At 59.6% G+C, this 18,283-nt stretch overlaps 5 protein-coding genes across 5 annotated transcripts; 2 read left to right on the top strand and 3 right to left on the bottom strand.

Moving 5' to 3' along the window:
• Positions 1-667: 667 nt before the first annotated feature.
• Positions 668-3,160, top strand: PUNSTDRAFT_141205 (uncharacterized protein). Its single transcript, XM_007380031.1, has 3 exons — positions 668-872; positions 932-2,269; positions 2,327-3,160. The coding sequence occupies exons 1-3, from the start codon at positions 728-730 to the stop codon at positions 2,602-2,604; spliced, it is 1,761 nt and encodes a 586-aa protein (XP_007380093.1). The 5' UTR covers positions 668-727; the 3' UTR covers positions 2,605-3,160.
• A 3,035-nt stretch (positions 3,161-6,195) lies between these two features.
• Positions 6,196-7,859, bottom strand: PUNSTDRAFT_97289 (F-actin capping protein alpha subunit; the record flags this gene model as incomplete). Its single annotated transcript, XM_007380030.1, has 8 exons — positions 6,196-6,482; positions 6,606-6,824; positions 6,916-7,012; positions 7,099-7,239; positions 7,298-7,350; positions 7,406-7,507; positions 7,582-7,697; positions 7,772-7,859. 8 exons carry the CDS (start codon positions 7,857-7,859, stop codon positions 6,420-6,422), a joined length of 879 nt encoding a protein of 292 aa, XP_007380092.1. The 3' UTR covers positions 6,196-6,419.
• A 1,670-nt stretch (positions 7,860-9,529) lies between these two features.
• Positions 9,530-10,613, bottom strand: PUNSTDRAFT_130781 (uncharacterized protein; the record flags this gene model as incomplete). The annotated part of the gene is made up of 3 exons (XM_007380029.1): positions 9,530-10,105; positions 10,169-10,512; positions 10,583-10,613. The coding sequence occupies 3 exons, from the start codon at positions 10,611-10,613 to the stop codon at positions 9,530-9,532; spliced, it is 951 nt and encodes a 316-aa protein (XP_007380091.1).
• An 812-nt stretch (positions 10,614-11,425) lies between these two features.
• Positions 11,426-13,640, top strand: PUNSTDRAFT_60740 (uncharacterized protein; the record flags this gene model as incomplete). The annotated part of the gene is made up of 9 exons (XM_007380028.1): positions 11,426-11,521; positions 11,655-11,780; positions 11,838-11,901; positions 12,001-12,571; positions 12,660-12,781; positions 12,844-12,906; positions 12,973-13,126; positions 13,193-13,422; positions 13,504-13,640. 9 exons carry the CDS (start codon positions 11,426-11,428, stop codon positions 13,638-13,640), a joined length of 1,563 nt encoding a protein of 520 aa, XP_007380090.1.
• Positions 13,641-13,777: 137 nt separating this feature from the next.
• PUNSTDRAFT_130779 (uncharacterized protein) lies at positions 13,778-15,148 on the bottom strand (the record flags this gene model as incomplete). The annotated part of the gene is made up of 1 exon (XM_007380027.1): positions 13,778-15,148. One exon carries the CDS (start codon positions 15,146-15,148, stop codon positions 13,778-13,780), a length of 1,371 nt encoding a protein of 456 aa, XP_007380089.1.
• Between the last annotated feature and the right edge of the window lie 3,135 nt (positions 15,149-18,283).

Genomic DNA, 18,283 nt, shown 5'->3' with positions numbered 1-18,283 from the left:
TCTGGGTTTCTCCGCGCGCCCGTTCGCGGGCGAGATCGAGATTCGGGTTTGTATATCCCATTACGAGCGCTGCGTTCTGCCGCGCCACCCCCGGCGTCCGTTTGTGTGGGCGGTGTGCGGAGGCCATACAGAGGCCAAACCACACCGCCGCCGGGGATGGCCATCGACGGTCCCTGGCTATACATACGAGCCACAGGCTCCATCGCCACCGGCGCGCCGCAACGATCGTGCGGTCCGCGCTCGGAGGAGGGGACAAGGCGTCTGATACCGTAGACGTAACCGGGGTTGGCGCGCGTTGCATCATGGGCCCACGGAAATTGATCGTCGTCCTTTGGGCAAGGGCAGGGGTGGTGGACTCGCGAGGCTCTAGCCCTGCGCTCCCTAGCCGAGCTGCACGCGGATTGGCCGACGGCAGGGGCCCAATCGCATCGGAGGGGGGGGCAAGCGGAGGCCCAGATCTAGACCGCCCGGACCGGCGGGGGTTGAAGGGAATTTCCCCGTGCGACGTAATGCGAGCCGAGCCAACGAGCCACGCAGCCCACCGCGCGTGGGACCCGAACCACCCACTCCCTCGCCCCTTCATGTGTCCCTGTCCCCCATCGCGCCCGCTTATAACAGCCCCGCCTCGGACTGCGACCTTCCCCCGAACCCGCAACGCCACATCCCCCCGCCCCGTGCGTCCCTGCCCCACCTGTGCTCGCACTCCCGCCCGTCCTCCCCGCCCACCATGCAGGCAGCCACCGTTGCCCCCGCCATGGAGGACCTCGACACTTCGTGGTGTCCCGTCTGCTCGAGACAGATATTGCCCAAGCGATACACAATCACCATCCCTGCTGCACCGGCACAGGCACCTGCAGCCCCCCCTTCGTCTCGTAAGTCACCTTCGCATCGAGTCTCCGCACAAGATCTAAACGCCCTCGGCCCCGCCCAGCATCGAAGACCGCTGCCCCCGCCGCTCGCCCCAAAACCACGAACGCGCGCCCACGCGTCGGCGGCGGCCTCGTACACGGCACCGGCCGCGTCAAGGCCAACGGTGCAATCAAGTCGGACGCCCCCGCGGCTCCCGTCAAACAACGCACGGTGATCGACCAGTCGCCCGTGCCGCTCTACTGCTCGGATGAGTGCCGCCTCGCGGACCTCACCCAACACCTTTCTGCGCTCGCGCTCCCGCACAATTACCGGCCCGACGAGACGCAGCCGACCCAACCCGCTACCGCCGCGCTGGACGTGCCCGCGCGCAAACCCGCCCCCGACTCGCACGCGGCCTCGTCGCCGCCCTCGGCCCCGTCCTCCGCCTCCTCGTCCTCTACCGCCGCCTCCCCGCGCCTCGCGCCCATCCCCGTCTCCTCCCGCAAGATCAAGTCGATCTCGGCCGCGCACTCGTACGACGAGATGGATCCGACGATCGCCGAGCTCGCGAGGCACTACGGCTTCCCCGCCCTGCCGCCTCCCCCGCCCGAATCCCTCATCGAGCACGAGGTGAACCCCATCTCGGCCCGGCCCGCTTCCTCCTCCTCCTCCCCCGAACCCGTCCGCAACAACGACTACCAGTCCGGCATCATGATGGCCGCCCGGCGTATCAAAGCCGCGCTCGCTCCCCCGTCCCCACCCAAGCGGGGATACATGAGCCCCGCGGAGCGCATGACCGCCTCCAAGCAGGCGCGCGACCGGCGGCCGATCCCCGGCTGGACGGACGGGACCGACGCCTGGCGCGCGGCGGTGTACTCGATGTCGAAGCCGCGCCCGGAAGACGTGACCGCCGACCCGCGGATCAACAAGGAGCGCATGGGCGCCGCGTACGGCTCGTGCGTCGCGACGCCGCACCGCTCCACCAGCGGCGTCTACTCGACGCTCTCCACCACCGCCCCCGTCGTCGTCGCCGTCGCGTCGGCCGGATCGGACGCGCCCTCGGCGCGCATGGAGGAGCTCCTCCGCAGCTACCCGCTCTCGAACGCCGCGCGCTCCAAGAGCCGGCAGCAGCTGTTCCCGGGCGTGAGCCAGAGCGTGCCCGCCGCGAGCCGGTGTCCGTCGGTGGCGTCGACGACTACCGCCAGCACCAGCACCCGCAGGAGGGACGGCCTGTTGCCGCCGTCGGCGGAGGGCAAGTTGCTCGTGCCGGATATCAAGATGCGCCGGTCGAGCAGCGGCTCGAGTATCGTCGCGACGAGCCCGAGGGCGCGCGCGATGCTCAGGAGGGCGAGCGCGATGAGCGAGGAGGCGATCGCCGAAGAGGCCGAAGACGATGCTTGCGTGCGCTCCCTGCCGACCGGTAAGCATCCCCCCCTTCTGTTGCTTTGTCGTGCCCTTTTGCTCATTTGACTCGCAGCCCCCGCGCGCACGCAGACGGAGCCCCTGTACCTCTTTGACCTTCCGCGCCCGATGGAGAAGCGGGTGCGGAAGGAGAAGCGGATCGTGGACGGCGTCGAGGTCGAGGTGGACGTCGAGTACGAGGTCCCGAAGGAGCTCAAGCGGCTCTGGCTCGGGCCGAACGGGAAGAGCGAGGGCCGCGAGCGCTATAAGCGCGAGAAAGCGGAACGGCTGAGGCGCGAGCAGGAGGAGCGCGAGAGGCAGGAGGCCGCTGCGGCGGCGGCGAAGAGCTTGTAAAGATGCGAATCGAACCCCCTCCCGCGCTCGATTATTACCCGCTGCATGAAGATACCTGGCGACATTCTACGAGACTATCGCGCCCCCTACACATCGCTATTCGTTTATTGGACTTCGGCATACGACACTCCGGAGCAACGCATGGCTTACCTACCCAGCACGTCTTTATTCGACTATCTATATCGCGCATATATCCGCGTCCCCCCGTCACTGCCGTCTGCCTGCGTCCCTTCGGCCCTGTCGTCTCTCGCACTCCTACCCTCGCATCGCACCAAGCCCCCTTCCTACACGCCCTCCATCCGCAAGCAACCGTCAAAACATGTGCAATAATCTTTATTTCGGACTCTCTGTTCTCCACGCATGCAAAAGCATCCCGAACCGAACCAACTTTTTTTACGAACGTTACGATCTCCCTAAACACAACACCACAGACATCGGACGCGCAACCACGAAACCCCCGTCCCTCTATCCCCCTCGATCGCCGCTTTCGAATTCGCTATTAATCGCTCTCGCACGTCAACCATCCCAAGCCTCTTTTTTTTACCCTCGCTCTTATCAACTGTGTTATTAGTCTCTTTGTACATGCGTCGGTTTTTGTTTCTTTTCTTTCTTCTGGTATCTTACGCGGACACGGACTTTTAATCTCACCTTCGTCTCGGTTTTTTTTGTGGAATCTTGGGTCGCTTTTTTGGGGGGGAAACGGTGGGATTGGTGAAGTTGTTGCAGTGAACTCAGTTGTACAGTGTGTAGTATTAGCTAGCGCCCCTTTTTATCTTGTTCTTAGGACATCGTTCCAATAATGAAAGCGAAAACGATTTAATGATGCTTCGTGTGTTTGGTGCGCGAAAGTTAGTCTTCGAAGGCTCTCTCGTTCGGCGCCCCCCTGGCCAGAGCTGGGCTGTTACAGCAATCTGATCCACGGTACCGATCAGGGGAAGAAGAGGACGGGGCGGGCGGCCTGCAGGCCCGCTCGTGTGCAGTGTGTGATCGAGCGTGAAGACGAGTCCTTGCATCGATATTTATCAGGGGCGCAGGTCGATTAGATATTATGATCCCTTGCGAGCAAACGACGGTGGCACGTCGGGTTTTCGAGCGTGCCACTCCGAATTTGGTAACGCGCCACGGCTCGGCCAGGCCGAGGGTGAATGTTCACGGTTATCTGTAAGCATGGTCGGATCATCAGAATAGAGGGATGAACGGCTTAAGGTCTCCTCGGACGACGACGGAGGGTGCGATGTGGAGAGCGGGCTGGGGAGACAGCTGCGGCTCAATTCGAGTGTGACCATTTTGCGACCGCCGGGCTGTCTACTTGCCTGTTTTTTTTGGCTCGGACTTGAGAGGCGCGACGTTGGGGGTGTTACCCGGTGGAGGGCTTCGTACTTTGCCTGGCGGGATACAACACAACGTAACGGCGCGGATCCCGCCACGCAACAGAGCGTGCCCGACTCCTGCTGGAGTTGGCTACGGGGTTCCACTCAGGCCCTCACGCCCTGACCGAGGACCGAGAAGAGAACGTCGAGGCCGCTTGTTGACCTGGTTTCGGGTTTGCTTTCGGCACTGTTATGACATGCACGCAAACCCGGGCGCTCTATCGAATTTGTGCCAGCGTTAGCGTCAACAGTCATATGTATGTTTGACGGCGCCGCGCCATTCCACAATATTAGTAGCATTTGACCGCCCGCTTGACGTGTTCGTTGACAAGCAATGGAATGACTGCATCCACGGCTGCAGGTGCATTTGAATTTTCTGCAGAGCCGAACTCGATGGCGAGATGTGTGAGCCGGAAGCATCTGCATAACGCTATGTCGGCGCAAGAGGCGTTATCAACAGGGGCTTTTTGCTACGCCGACGTCATATAGTCCTCTGTCGTCACCTTTGAAGCTTGTTGGGTCGTTCCCCACAGAGATATCAACTCGTTCGTCCGGGCTCGGAGCAGCGAAGTCCGGTAAGTAAGCGTGAGTTTTTGGGGCGGAGGATCGAGGGATATCTGACTTTAAATCATATGGCGACCCTAGTATCCGAGGCACAAGACCATCCGCTACACAGCAGACGGGACGGATAACCTTGAGTCAGGAGACTCGAGCTCGCCAGACGACGCAACAGCTATTCTTGCAATCCGCGGCCGAGTCAATTGCCAGAGCCAAGTTCCGCAGTCGACCTGCTTACTCCGAGTCGAGATATCGGGAGCAGAACGCTGAATATATGAAGCGAGCATAGCACACGGGCATGCATGCACCGCAGTAGAGTACATTCCTGGCCAATCTGGGCAGAGGTTTCGCCGCGCTCGATGCGCCGACACCCGACCTCATGATTCAACACGCGCGAGGTCATGAAAAAAGCAGTTGATACAGGCATAAGCCGGCGAGGTAGAGGTAGAGGTATTTTCGCCAGCGCGGGGGCACGGGCTGGCAGTTCGGTCCGGCACCCCGCCCCGGGAGCGCGGAAGGGGTCAGAGGAAAAGGCATTCCGGTTCCGGGGTTGCTGCAGCGCCCTCCGGGGCTTTGCGCGATGGTCATCGGTCCCCACCCATGGGTTCTGACCACTGTACCCGGTTGGGATCACATGCATAACGAGAATGCCTGCGTGCTTTTCGACCGGAGCATCCGCACCGCCGCGTCGCTCGCAACATCGCATTCGCGAGTTCACGACGGCGCTAGAATCTACGGCGAAGACGGCAGCGACGTGCAACGGTCCTTTACGCCGTCGACCGTCGCCCTCGGATGAATGTAGAAGAAAAACATGGCAATGGCATCGCATCGTGATGCTTTATTATATTGTGTAGAAGGACGTCAAGCTCAGCTCTAGCTCTGTCGACGCCCAATCGCAATATGATGGTTTGTTCACATGTCGTCGCGTCGGTTAGTCAGTATGTTTCATATCAAACAGGCCCTTCGATCCTCGGTTCGCGATGGACGCTGAAATGCAGGCCTAGGTTGACACAAGTGCTATATAATAAGGAACACGTCGATCTCATCACTCGTTATCACAGCTGTGTTACCTGATTGTTTAGCAGGCTCAGACGAGATCTCAGAGCTTCGCATGGACCGCGGGTCCAGGCCTTCGAGAGCAAGAATGAAAGAAGAGGGGGTGATCCACCCGTAGATCCAGCCTCCAACGCCCCGAATGATGTTGGGAACGAAAACAGGATCCACCCTGGAATGTATCTTTGGTGTCGACCAACCTGAGGCTCACACAGACTGACGCCATACCCCTCCCCCCCCCCTCTTACCCCTACTTGAAGCCCGGGACCGGAGTCGAACGCGCGGTAGTACCTCGGTCGCGTATTGTAGACACGATGGAAGGTCGAGCCCGATGACGATACCGATTCAGACCCCCCTCCCCTGGAATGCAAACGACACGGTCTCGAGCAGAACCAACGAACGAACGACTGAGGCTCTCAGGCCGCACCGGACTTGGGCTTGCACAGGCTGGCTTGGGAGGATAGGCGGGTAGGTCTGGGCTCTCGAAGTTTCGCAGTAGCGAGCAGCAGACGAGCCGGTCAGCTCTCTCGTTCACCCGTCCCCCCGACGAGCTTGGCCCTTGTTCATCATTCGTCGGGGAGACTCACGAATCATATTGTGACGTCTTGCTCTGTCTTGCTTGTCGTATCTCCGTACATGTCTCCCCCCCAATCCCGAAGGCCGCAAAGAACGGCCGGGCTAGGTGCGGAAAACCGACAGTTTTGCGGCGGGTTTAGAACGTTTGGCTAGAAATACAGCTTTGTTGCACCGCTCTCCCCTATCTTCGAACTTCGTGCGCACACATCGCGCGGCTGACAGAGCCAGTCCCAGTTTCGAAGTATCGTCGACATCTGATCACGAACTGCCCAAGACGCCTTTCCCCGCGGACAGCTCTGCGCCCAGCTTGTATCCCAGCACCTACACGCCAAGCGAAAAGAAACAAAGAGCACGAGTCAGCTAGATAAGAACGAACCGGGCTTTCGCAGCGTTGCCCGAGGAGGACGAGTAACCGCAGCAGCCGGAAAGGAGGAAGAGACGCACCCTGTCCCAGTCGAGCTTCTGCCTTGTAAGCGGAAGCGCGCGGCGGAGGTCCTTGAACGTCTTGGAACCCATGTCGGCGTAAGTCTCACTCAGCGAGCGCTGGTACTTGTTCTCTTCCTCTTCGATAAGGGCGACCACCTTCGTCGCCGACTGAGGCGAGTCGGCGGAGACGGAGGGCGGGAGCGGGAGGTGCACGGCGTGTTTCGTCTCGAGCTGGACCTGAGATAGCGGCGATCCGTTTTCGGCTCAGCGATGGGGGGAACGGTTTCCCGGGGGGTTTTTTTATGGTTAAAGAGGGCAGAGAACGTACGTTTCCTTGCTCGTAGTAGTGGACGTTCACGAGTATGCGGCCTTCGGCGTGCTGCTGTGCGAGATCGACGACGTATTCTGATCGCCATCGTCCGGACCTGATGAGAAGGCCGAGAAAACACGACGTCCGTGTTCGTCAAAAAAAGAGCGAGACGGGAGGATGATGCAAACGACGGGGCCGTACCAGAAGTTGTTCGGGTTGTACTTATTCGCGACGATCTGGATCACGAAGCGGAGGGGGGAACCTGGGGTCGAAAACACGGTCGCGGTGCCGTCGTGGAAGTGGTTCGAGAGGTAGTCGAGGGTCGCTTTCTCCAGTGCCTCTCTGTATTTCGGTGCGTGTTCAGAGCCTAGATAGCGTTCGGGGAATCTTTGCTACGGACCTCAAAGGTTCTGACTCGGCTTCCGGTTCGTACGGTTGAGGATCGCTGGTTTCCTACTCGACGCATGAGCTGACCGAACTACGCCTTGTTGTGCGGGAGCAGACGTACGAGGGTTAGGTGGTCAAACACGAACGTCTGCTTTGATCGCGGATCGAGGAACCGTTCCTGCTCGTCTTCGCCTGCCAACCGCGCAGCGTCGCTGATTATGGACTGCAGGAAAGGATCGAGAGCCGTTAAGCACAACGTGGACACCGAAGACGCCCAGCACGCGTGAAGCAGCTCACTTGGTGATCGCATCCCGGGACGTCCGCGATGATGAACTGGGCGAGGTTGTACTCTTGCAGCGCGGGCTGCACGCCGGCTTGGAGTGAGTCATCATCCGAGATGATGTTGCGGATATCTGTGCATAGAGACCGCCAAGGGGGGCGCGGTCTAGTTTACCACAAGACGGGGGGCGGGCAGGGCGCGATCGACGCGTACCGTTCAAGACGTCGTTGATCTCTCCCGGAGGGGACTGCAGCAGGAATTTGGACGCGATCTCTATCCTCTCGGCTGGGTCCATCGTGCAGGAGTATGCGATGCCGGAACGAGCAGGTATATGCTGTTGAGACCGAGGATCGAGGTAGAAGAGCGTCCGACGTCGCGTCGAGGTCTCTGCTCTGCCCTCACTACATGATCATCGTACAAAAATGTCGGTACAGCCGTGCCGCTACCCGTACTGCTATCGACGTCTAGACGGTGCTGGATTCCTGGGTCTCCTCAAATCTCTGATCAAATTCTGAAGCTCCGCGTGCCGCATCCTGTTCGCATCGTGAAATTCTGTACCGACATCGCGTCAATGAATGCTTGGGTCGAATGGACACGGATTGACCTTGAAGGAAGGACTCGAGCATCGCAAGCTGTTCCCCCTTGTGCGCCCGCAGCATACCCCTCAACTCCTCCAGCGACAAGCGGGCGTCGGAGGCACCTAGAGCAGAGAAACCATCACAGGATCAGCATACTCATTCTCCATGTACACCGGCGCCCCACACGGGCACGACCGGTAAGCCGCTCCTCCCCTCACCTGATGGCGTACCGGGGACGCTCCGCCTCAGCTGAACCAGCATATCCGCCAGCTCGCGTGCCCTCGCATCCTCGCTCGCGGCCTGTTCGTCACACCGCGCCCGGCGCGCCTCCACTTGGGCGCGGCACTCCGCCTGGGATTGCGTGCTGCGCTCGAGGAGCTCACGGAGGCTTTTCAGCTGCTCGCTCGCTCCCGTCTTCGACGGCTCTTGATCAGCTTGGCTCTGGCGTGCTGGGGCTCCCTCGCCCATCGTCCGACATGAAGATGTGGCGCAAGGCGCGCTTCGCGCACCACTGGCCGCAGTTCCGACCGGGCTCGCAAGTGGGCAAGCCCACGTGTTTATCTATAATAGTCCGTGAGCGCTCTGGTGGTGCCGATTTCGCGTCTATTAGTGAACTCTGGGTATCTCCACGACCGATCCCCAACGTCTCGAAAATATACCCGTCGCGTGCAGGTGAACTATACCGAACCCGGTGGCCGGCTCTAGTTGAACTGGCGCAAGAATTAACACCTCCATTCCGTCAACAAGTCACCACAAACCCGAGCACGATCATGTCTACCGGATTTCTATGGGGCTTCCTTCTGCGACATCGTGGAAACTTCAGATGACGCTTCGTGAATTTACCCCACAAGCATCTCTTCCCCGCCGTTCGACTTCGTAATATACCATACCTTCAGTCGACGGGAGAACCACTCCGTCGCAGGCTCAAGCCGCAACTCATTCGGGTACAGTGCGGCATCACAAACAGGACGGCAATCGGGTCGTTGTACCCTTTCAATCCAGCGGGGATGCGACACATGACGGCGATTTCCCTGTGCTGCGTCTAAACGCCACCGAATACGTGCAAGGGCCGACCATCTAGATCTAGTCTCCTCTGCGGGTCACCGCGATACGCCGTTACACCGCGACCCATCTGTTCATCCCCCACTTTCCCTTCAACGGACGTCGGCAACTCCAATCTCAAGAAAGGCATACGAAGGATGACGACGTCCGTTTCCGTGCTGTCCTCACCAGTCTTCGTCATACACCCTGGTTCTTCTCGTGATTAACGTTATTTCACCTTGAGATTATGCGCATTGTACTCGTAGCACAACGAGATATCGTACATCCCCGCAAGAATTCACAATGCTCGTCTTGTCCCGTCATGGTATTGTGAGGGCCGAGTGCGTCAGAAATCTGACAACATATCCGAGAGCCCGCCACCGCCTCCTCCTCCTCCTCCTGCGCCATCAAGCGCACTCGGCAGCCCTCCGCCTCCCCCGCCCATCCCGTCCAGCCCTCCCATCCCACCACCACCCGTCCCGTCCAATCCTCCCATTCCACCACCACCTCCCATCCCGTCCATCATACCGCCTCCTCCGCCCTGCCCCATCCCTCCCATCCCATCCATCATACCGCCGCCCTGCCCCATACCGGCGCCACTGCCCATCATCCCACCTCCGCCCTGACCGGCTTTCATCGCGTGCTTCATCGCCATCCCAGCCGCTTTGGCTGCCAGTTTGCCGCCTTCGCCTCCGCCTCCACCGCCTCCTCCCATACCGCCTGCTCCTCCCATGCCTCCTCCACCGAGCATCCCACCACCACCGAGTGGACCACCTAGGCCTCCACCGCCTCCGGTCATGAACGGATCGCCCGCCGGCGGCGCAAACATGACCACGCCCGGTCCGCCTCCGCCTCGCGCGCCTCTTGCATCGCCCGTCAGCGGCTGTTGCTGTTGCCCCTCCATAGACTGCCGGAGCTGCTGCTGCAATTCGTATCATGTTCAGAGAGATAACGAAGAAGAAAGAAAGAAAGAAAAAAAACGCACGTCGTTCTTCTCCTGCTTGCGCGCGTCGTGCGCCTCCTTGATCCCCTTCAGCTTTCCCATCATCCCGCCTCCTCCACCTTGCCCCCCGCCGCCCACCTCCTGCGGCGCTCTCGCGTTTTGGACGTCGGCCGCCCGCTCGTCGTTCGCGCCTATGTGGTCGCGCGCGGCGGGGCTCGCGCCGGGAGATCCGGGAGGCGGCGCGTACCGCGGCGCGCGGACGTCCGGGTGCGCGTCGAGGAATCGGTCGTCGTCGAACGGGTGGTGCCAGATCGAGCGCGGGGGCGAGGCGAGCGTGTCGACGTAGAAGTCGTGCGCCTTGCGCGGGTCGTGTTGTCGTGTCCAGCCTGTTTTGCGGACGCGTAAGGAGTGAGCAAAAAGCTGAACGTCTACGCGGGGCGGATTGATCGGGCTGACCGTCGGGGAGGTGTGCGTCGTCTCTGTTCATCGTGCCTTTTGTCGTTGGTGGATCTAACTTGGAAGGTCTGCCCGTGTTATATATGTCGTACGGACGAAAGCTATTTCGAGGAAGGAGCCACCGAAGGACGTCATGATTTCGCAGAATGGGAGTCGCGAGTACCGGTTCGGGGTAGAGAAAGCGTTGGAGGTGGAGTATGCTGCGTAGTGGGCCCGGGGACATGGCGAAACTGAAAGCTCCGTGAAGCTCGGGCTTGAGTACCGTTGGAGAGCATGAACAAGGATATACCTGGATGGATATATGCACATACTCGAGCGAGTCGAGCCAGATGCATATGCATGAGCTCTGTTGCGCGTGTCGACATGGAATACATTCCCCATACACGCTCCCTATACAGGCTTGCAAGTTTCACAGTGTTGTCCGTAGGGGAGCCGGTATGCACGCTGCTTCTTCAGGGCCCTGGCAGGCATTGGGCAGATACTACCGCTTCGTGGATCGGTGACTGGGCGTGGCATCTCCTACTGCAGGATCGCCGAGAGCACCGATGATCTCCTCCGCCCGCTTGACGATACCCGCACCTGGCGCCCCCTGTCCGCTATCGGCCCATCCGCCCGAGCCATGTGTCCGTCTCGGCACAGCGGGCGGCAGGCGCATGGCGGGGTCGTGGCGATAGCATGAACTAAAGGCGAGGCGTCGTACGTGTCGCAGTCCGTCACCGCACACCTCATATCTCGAACCCGTCCAAGCTCGCCGCTCTTGTCCTCGTTCTCCTCAGCTCCGTCCTGCTCTCTGCTTGGAGTAGCTTAGCGACACTCAGATACTGACTTGATATCGGTGCGATCATGAGCGACACATCGCAGGTGTCGGACGCCGTCTTGACGCAAATCCTCGGGCAGCTGCAGGCCCTCCAGGTCTCGCAACAAGCTTTGCAAGCCAAGGTGCGCGCATATACTCTCCCCCATCCCCCTTGCGAGTGCGCGCCTCCGCCGTCGTCGTCATACTCCTCGCAATCGCGGCGCACGTTCGCTCGTTCATGGATCATAACTAACGCTCGTTATCTCTCCCCCGCAGCTCGATGCGCTCACCAGCCCGACCCGCTCTCCCCCGCTCGCGCCAGTCGCCAACGGCATACCCATCCCCGGCGCCTCAGGCTCGCCGTCCGCCGCGCCGCAGCCGCTCTCGCCCATCGGCTCGCTAGTCCCCCTCTCCTCGTCCGCGCCCACGGTCGGCACCATGCCACCCGAGCACGACAAGGACAAGGTGATCAGCGACAAAGAGCGCGAAAAGGCGCTCTACCCCCAGCGCGTCATCCTCACCAGTCAGTACTCCCCCCCCTTCCCCTCTCCCGATCCTCCTCACATCTACCGAAACGAAAAACGTGTGCTGACGACCGAAAAACCCCGGTTCCACCCCGTAGCGTACCCCGACCAACACGGGATCAGGCCCTTCCCGCTCCAATGGGGCGCCTCCGACCCGAGCGTCCGCGGGCCCGTCATCTGCTCCCGCCTGCCCTCGTCCATCAAACAGCGCAACGCGCTCGGCGCCCACTCCGGCTCCTACTCGATCTACCGCGCGCTCGCCATCGCCCTCGGCACGCTCTCGCCCTCGCACAAGCCCGACTACGCCCACACCGAGCCGCCCGTCGCGATCCCGCCCGTCCCCGCCTGGGCCGACCCCGCCAAGATCGTGTCCTTCGACCCCTGGGGCCACCTCGTCCCGCAGGTGTTCAAGAGGGAGCTCGAGGAGCTCGGGCTCGACGTCCGCCCGAGCATCGCCGTCACCCGCGCGCATATCAAGCTGAGCGAGATCGACGAGAGCGTCAGGAAGGGCGAGATCGCGGTCGACGGGAAGATCGTGATCAAGAGCCGGCCGCTCAGGAACGAGGACGGGAGCGAGAGTCAGGCCGATCCCGGGGTCGAGATCAGCGTGAGCAAGGCGGCGGTCGACCCGGTGTGGTATCTGCCCGGCGTCGCGGAGCGGTTCGGGATGTGCGTATATGCGCCTTCTTCTTTTTTTTTTCGTAGGCTGCTAGACCGACGTGTGCTGATGGGAGTGTGTTTGTTGGGACGTTTATAGTTCAGAGAGCTTGCTCCGCCGCGCGTTGTTTGAGGACACGGGAGGGATGTACCCCGAGCTTATCACCCGTCCGGACATCAAGGTCTTCCTCCCGCCCATCGGCAACTTGACCGCCTACATCTGTCAGTCCAGCTTTCGCTCTTATTTGGGGGGTCTATCAGCCATCTGACGTAGCCTGTCATAGTCGGCAACCCCGCGTATCTGCGCGACGAGTCGAAGGAACTCACCCTCCGCGTCCACGACGAATGTAGGTTCTCCGCGTTTTGCGTGTTTGGACGTCTGCGATGGATCTGACCCGATGGCGGCGACCCAGGTAACGGCTCAGACGTGTTCGGCTCGGACATCTGTACCTGCAAACCCTATCTCGTGTACGCCATCGAAGAGTGCGTGCGCTGCGCTCAGCGCGGAGGCGTCGGCGTCGTCGTCTACTTCCGCAAGGAGGGCCGCGCCCTCGGCGAGGTCACCAAGTGCGTTCATGGCCCTCCTCTCTCTCTCCTCACTCATTCCCGCACTCACGCTCACGCCGAGCGCAGGTACCTCGTGTACAACCTCCGCAAGCGCGGCGGCGACTCGGCGGACAAGTACTTCAAGTCGACCGAGCTCATCGCCGGGGTGAAGGACATGCGTTTCCAGGCGCTCATGCCCGACGTCCTGCACTGGCTCGGGATCACCAAGATCCACAACATGGTCTCGATGAGCGACATGAAGTACAACGCGATCGTGCAGTCGGGCATCCCCATCGTCAAGCGGTACGACATCCCCGGTACGCACCTTCTTCTTTTCACTCTTGTCCATGGTTCGTCAGCGGGAAGGGGGGCTCATGTTGCGCGTTGGGGGTCCTCAGAACACCTCATCCCGCCCGACTCGCGCGTCGAGATCGACGCGAAGATCGCCGCGGGCTACTTCACGAGCGGCAAGAAGGTCACCGAGGCCGACCTCGCGAAGACCGTGGGCCGCGCCTGGGAGGAGACCGAACATTGAGATTTCGGATCGGTTTACGTTTGGATCGTGTATTTTCTAGCTTTGGACGTGCCGGAATCGAAATCTTTCGACGTTCTCGTGGCTGATCGACTACCCTGCTCATCAACCGAATATGGGATCGTTGACTGATATTATCATCAGGTTAAGTACTCCACTACGTCCGATGCTTCGGAACCGCTGTACTCGGTATACTCATCTTCCGGCGAGCGTTCTTCTACGCGATCCGTGATGAACTCGCGGAGATGCTCTTCTAACCACTCGAAGGGCCGGGTCGTCGTCACCGCGCATTCGTCGAGATTGATCGACTCGAGCGGAGTGACCTCTCCCCTCGCTCTGGTCGGACCCCGCAACCCCAGAGGCAACCTCGCGTCGACCAGGTCCACGAGCACATCCGGCTCGATCGGTACGTCCTGCGTCATCCAGAGGCTGAGGCGCGTCAGCTTCTTCAGCGGGACCGTCGACCCGTCGCGCACCGCGGGATCGGCCACCGGGAAAGAGAGCAGACGGAGCACGTCGTTCACGTCGCGGCGGTAGGCGCACAGGTCGAGGAACTCGACGTTCGGGCAGCGGAGGATCGTGTCGTACAGCGTCTGCGCCGGCCAGGTGCAGAAGGGGAGCTCGAGCTCGCGGACGGAGTCGAGCCGCGCCCGGAGGAGGGCCGGGGGCTGCGGCGAGTAGTCCTCGAGCATCTCGAGGTGGACCAGGTTCGGGCAGAGCAAAGGGCCGAGCAGGTCGCAGTCGATGCCGTCGATCTGCAGGTCTCGCACGGTCGGGAGCGTGAGCGCGTGCCGGGGAGGGTCCGGGTCGTCCTGGAGGCAATCGGCGATGGACAGCGCTTCGAGCTTGGGGCAGCGGACGAGGAAGGCGACGATGTGGGACGGGTAGAGGCGCGCGAGGTCGAGCTTGCGCAGGTGGGCGAAGGTGAACTCGGGCGGAATGTGCAGCGGAACCCATCGCGGGTGGAGCTCGGAGAAGTGCAAGAAACCGAGTTCTTTCACCAGAGGACCCTGGGGGGTGCTGAAGAAGTGACCGAAGATGCAGTTCCAGAAGGCGGAAAGGTTCACGGGCTTTTTCGAAGCTTGGTTGGTGAGATAGAACCAAGCGCCTTCGAGTTGGGGCAGCGCGCGGGTGCTGAGTGGAGCGAGAGATGTGTTCAAGGACCACACCAGGTGCTCGGTGGAGGGGCAATGTAGAGACAGCTTCTTCAGAGCTGTCGGGTCAAGAGTACGCAGCTCTTGCGCCCAGCCTAAGGCGCTGGCGAATGCTTCTTCGTGGATACGCAGACATCTGATCCGGTTTCCGGAGCAGTCCTTCCAAAGCCTCGCCAGGTCGCTCGAGTGGCGGCTTTTGAGCTCGAGCACGCGCCACAGCCCGGGGGTGGTGCGCACGATCCAACGCCAGTACTTGCAGACGCCACCTATCCGGAGCATGACGTACGGCCAATCTTCTTTGACGAGGTCGAAAACCTCGAGCCATACGTCCGGTGGCAATCTCTCGGGATGAACCATGTTTGAGAATCTAGCGTTGTCCCAGGAGGTGCCAAGCTTGGGTCCGGGGAAACGCCGTCGTCACTGGCGTGTTCGTCGACGCTACAAATTCTGGATGAGAGCACTTCAATATCTTGCGCGATGCGGGATAGATAGTGGTACTTACTGAGAAGGCCCTGAACGTGCGCGAAGCAGAAATACAGCTGAGCAACAACGCAAGAGATTCTGAGCCAAAGACCCGGGGATATAAGGCTCTCCTTGCACAAAGGGAAACCCTCAGGAACGGGATCGAGGAATACTAGTCGAACAAAGGCAGAAATTCGAGGGTGTCCTGGCTCGCAAATAACAAATCTTAAGGGAGAAAGAACAAACGGGCGAACAAATCGTTGCATGCCGAAAGGGGAGCAAAGACCGTGGCTTCGCCCTTGATCAGCCAGGATACGACAGCATCATTCGGCACCCACAAGCCACCACCACGGCTATAGAGACATCTCGATGACAACAAGGGCAGAGGCAGACCCGCTTGGACAACAAGACTGTTGGATAATGGGATGTTCAGTTGGTATCATCCATTGACTCTCATCGTCTGGCCTCCTGGTATATGTGTATGAGCCCGCAGCCGAGATTCGACTGGAGGAGAAACTACTAGACCCGAGGTTTCTAGGGAGGGGTTGTACGCGTACTGTTCGATCGATCGATAAAATATCCATTGTGCAGGAGCTGAGGCACAATATCACTGGCGCTTGCTTGGACTTGATAAAGACTCGGCGGATTCGGAGGGGCACCAAAGGGCGAGAATTCTTGGAAGTCTGGCGCGGTTAAACGTGGTCTCACACATGCGAGTCGTCCGCGGAGGCAGGCATATTCAGGTTTAGATAGTGCCGGAGCATGACTCTGGACCACAGCAAGCTTCAGGCAAGCAACCTGACGAGCACTTCGGTGTCGGAAGCCAACACGAAGCCGTGAGAAAAACCTCTTCACGCTGGCGAAACCCGTCACCTCACCTCATGATCTCTTGCACAAGAACTACACCATTCGCGCTCGAACTTCACTTAGTCTCAGATATGCGAGCGTTTGCGCTAAGTCTTGAGCATCGATGCTTGAAGCACGAGTCTTTTTGCTCTTGAAACGGTCGCGCATTGACACGTCCGGCTTAACTCGTTGGGATGCCCTCTGACAAATCATCGAATTCCATACAGTGGCATGCTATAGGCACCTCTGTATCCCAGCGATCCCTGTGAAACTTGCGACGACTGCTTCCGCCTCCCGAATCACCGAAATTCCTTCAGAAATCAGGAACGAGCACGCGGAGAGCTTGGTGTACATGCGTAGGAATGGGTGGGGTTCAGCGTATGCCCGTAATCTATGCTCGTTCTCGCAATCGGCGTTATGACTGACTTCCGGTGTATCAGATTGCAAGTTACAGTTCATGACAGAAGGTTGCCGCATTGCACGCAGCATTATATCACCGTCACCGGCAAACCCCCTCGACGATTACTTGAATCCCGGTTCTGATAGAAAACTCGAGCAGAGCTTGGTGGACCTCGGGAGCGGATCGTGGTCAACACACGCGATTCAATCGCTATGCCGGCAGGCCCTCGGCAGGCACGTCGTAACATCGCGAGCGCTTTCCACCGCATCTCCGCAAGAACTGTCAAGGGCGTATCCGGTGAATTTCAAGCGCCCGTTCTAAGGACGAGGTGAACTGGTTCGCCGTCTTCATCAATAATATAGGCATACGCCACCCCCCTTCCGGTGATTGACCCCGCACGCACTATGCCAACAGCATCATATCACGCCTCTGAACGCTCGTATCAACGTGTTACATCACATAGCCCATTCGTCGTCGCACGTCAGCGATCATCTCTCGCTCAGCTCCTGAGTGTCGGTGACTAAAGTAGCGGTACCTCACCGCAGTTATGACGGTGCTGTCAAGCAGAGATCCCGTAAGAGCTTGAAAGACCGGTGCGGCAGATTCCGAACCTTGTATAAGCATCATGAGGTTTACTTCCGTTCATGTAGGATCCCGGGATCTAATTGGCCGGCGACAGAGTTCAAATCCACAAATCAGTACACAGAGTTGAAGTACAACGGCGATGTCACCCAATCGGTTGCACTTACAGTGGGTTTCGGCGCCATCCGCGTAGGCATTTCATCTCATTGATTTGCTCAGGTAGACTCTTTCATTAGTTGGGATTCGATGCTAACTCCTTGTAAAGGATCGAGTCGGACAACGATGTGAGCATCATCCAATGACCTTTCCAGCTCCGGATTGAGAATGTTTCACGCAAGATCACAGATCGTTTTGCCCTATCTCACAAGATCAGGGGTGCAGGGCACGAAACCGAAGCTCTTATTACCCCCTCTCGTCCATTGGCGGGACATCTTCACACCGTACATGGCCCGCACGGACTGCCAAAGCAGTGTACACTCGGATGCGTTTTCCTCTTGAAGCAGCGTGCGCAAGGAAAGAGCCGCGAGCTATCCCGCAATGGAAACCTCCGAGATAAACCCGGCACATGGGGCGCTGACCCGTGGCTGTCAGGGTCAATGTCGTATGCCAGATGCCTTCCATCGCTGTGGCTTGGTGGCTGAATTCGCCGGCGAAAGCATCCTCCGTAAGCCTTTCCCACCGACTCAATATGTCGTAGGAACGTTCAAAAGACGGCGCAGCAGCACTGCCGACAGTCGCACTCACCGTATGTCAATTCGTTCATGTTCATCTTGAACTCGAAACGTCTCTGTAGATTAACTTTGACTACATCAGGGTACAGTGCTGCCCGCAACACGCTGTTGCTATGTGGGTTATTCACCATCTGTTTAATGCGATTGCGAAAGGCACACTTCTGAGGAAACCTGCGCAATGCGATGATTATCGAGGCAGCGCGTTTCAACTTGCATAAGCCGGCATGACCAAGCAGGCGCCGCTCGACGTGCTGAGTGGTGCTCTGCATCTGTCAACCTCTTCCGCGATGCAAGAGCAGGTCGCAAGCGTATCCGGTACGTGGCGTAGGGCATGTTACATATATAGAATGAAATGAGCCAACTCGCTTCAAGCGCAGGCATGAGCATTAGAGGTGTCCGGGAACCTCGGCGTTTGATCCTTTGAGCATCCCCGCATCCCCACATGTACGCCGCCCCGAGGAGCAGCATCAT

The sequence above is a fragment of the Punctularia strigosozonata genome, assembly GCF_000264995.1.
Source record: "Punctularia strigosozonata HHB-11173 SS5 unplaced genomic scaffold PUNSTscaffold_2, whole genome shotgun sequence".
Classification (NCBI taxonomy): Eukaryota; Fungi; Basidiomycota; class Agaricomycetes; order Corticiales; family Punctulariaceae; genus Punctularia; species Punctularia strigosozonata.
Note: the sequence above shows the minus strand (reverse complement) of the source record. Positions and strands in the feature narration are given on the sequence as shown.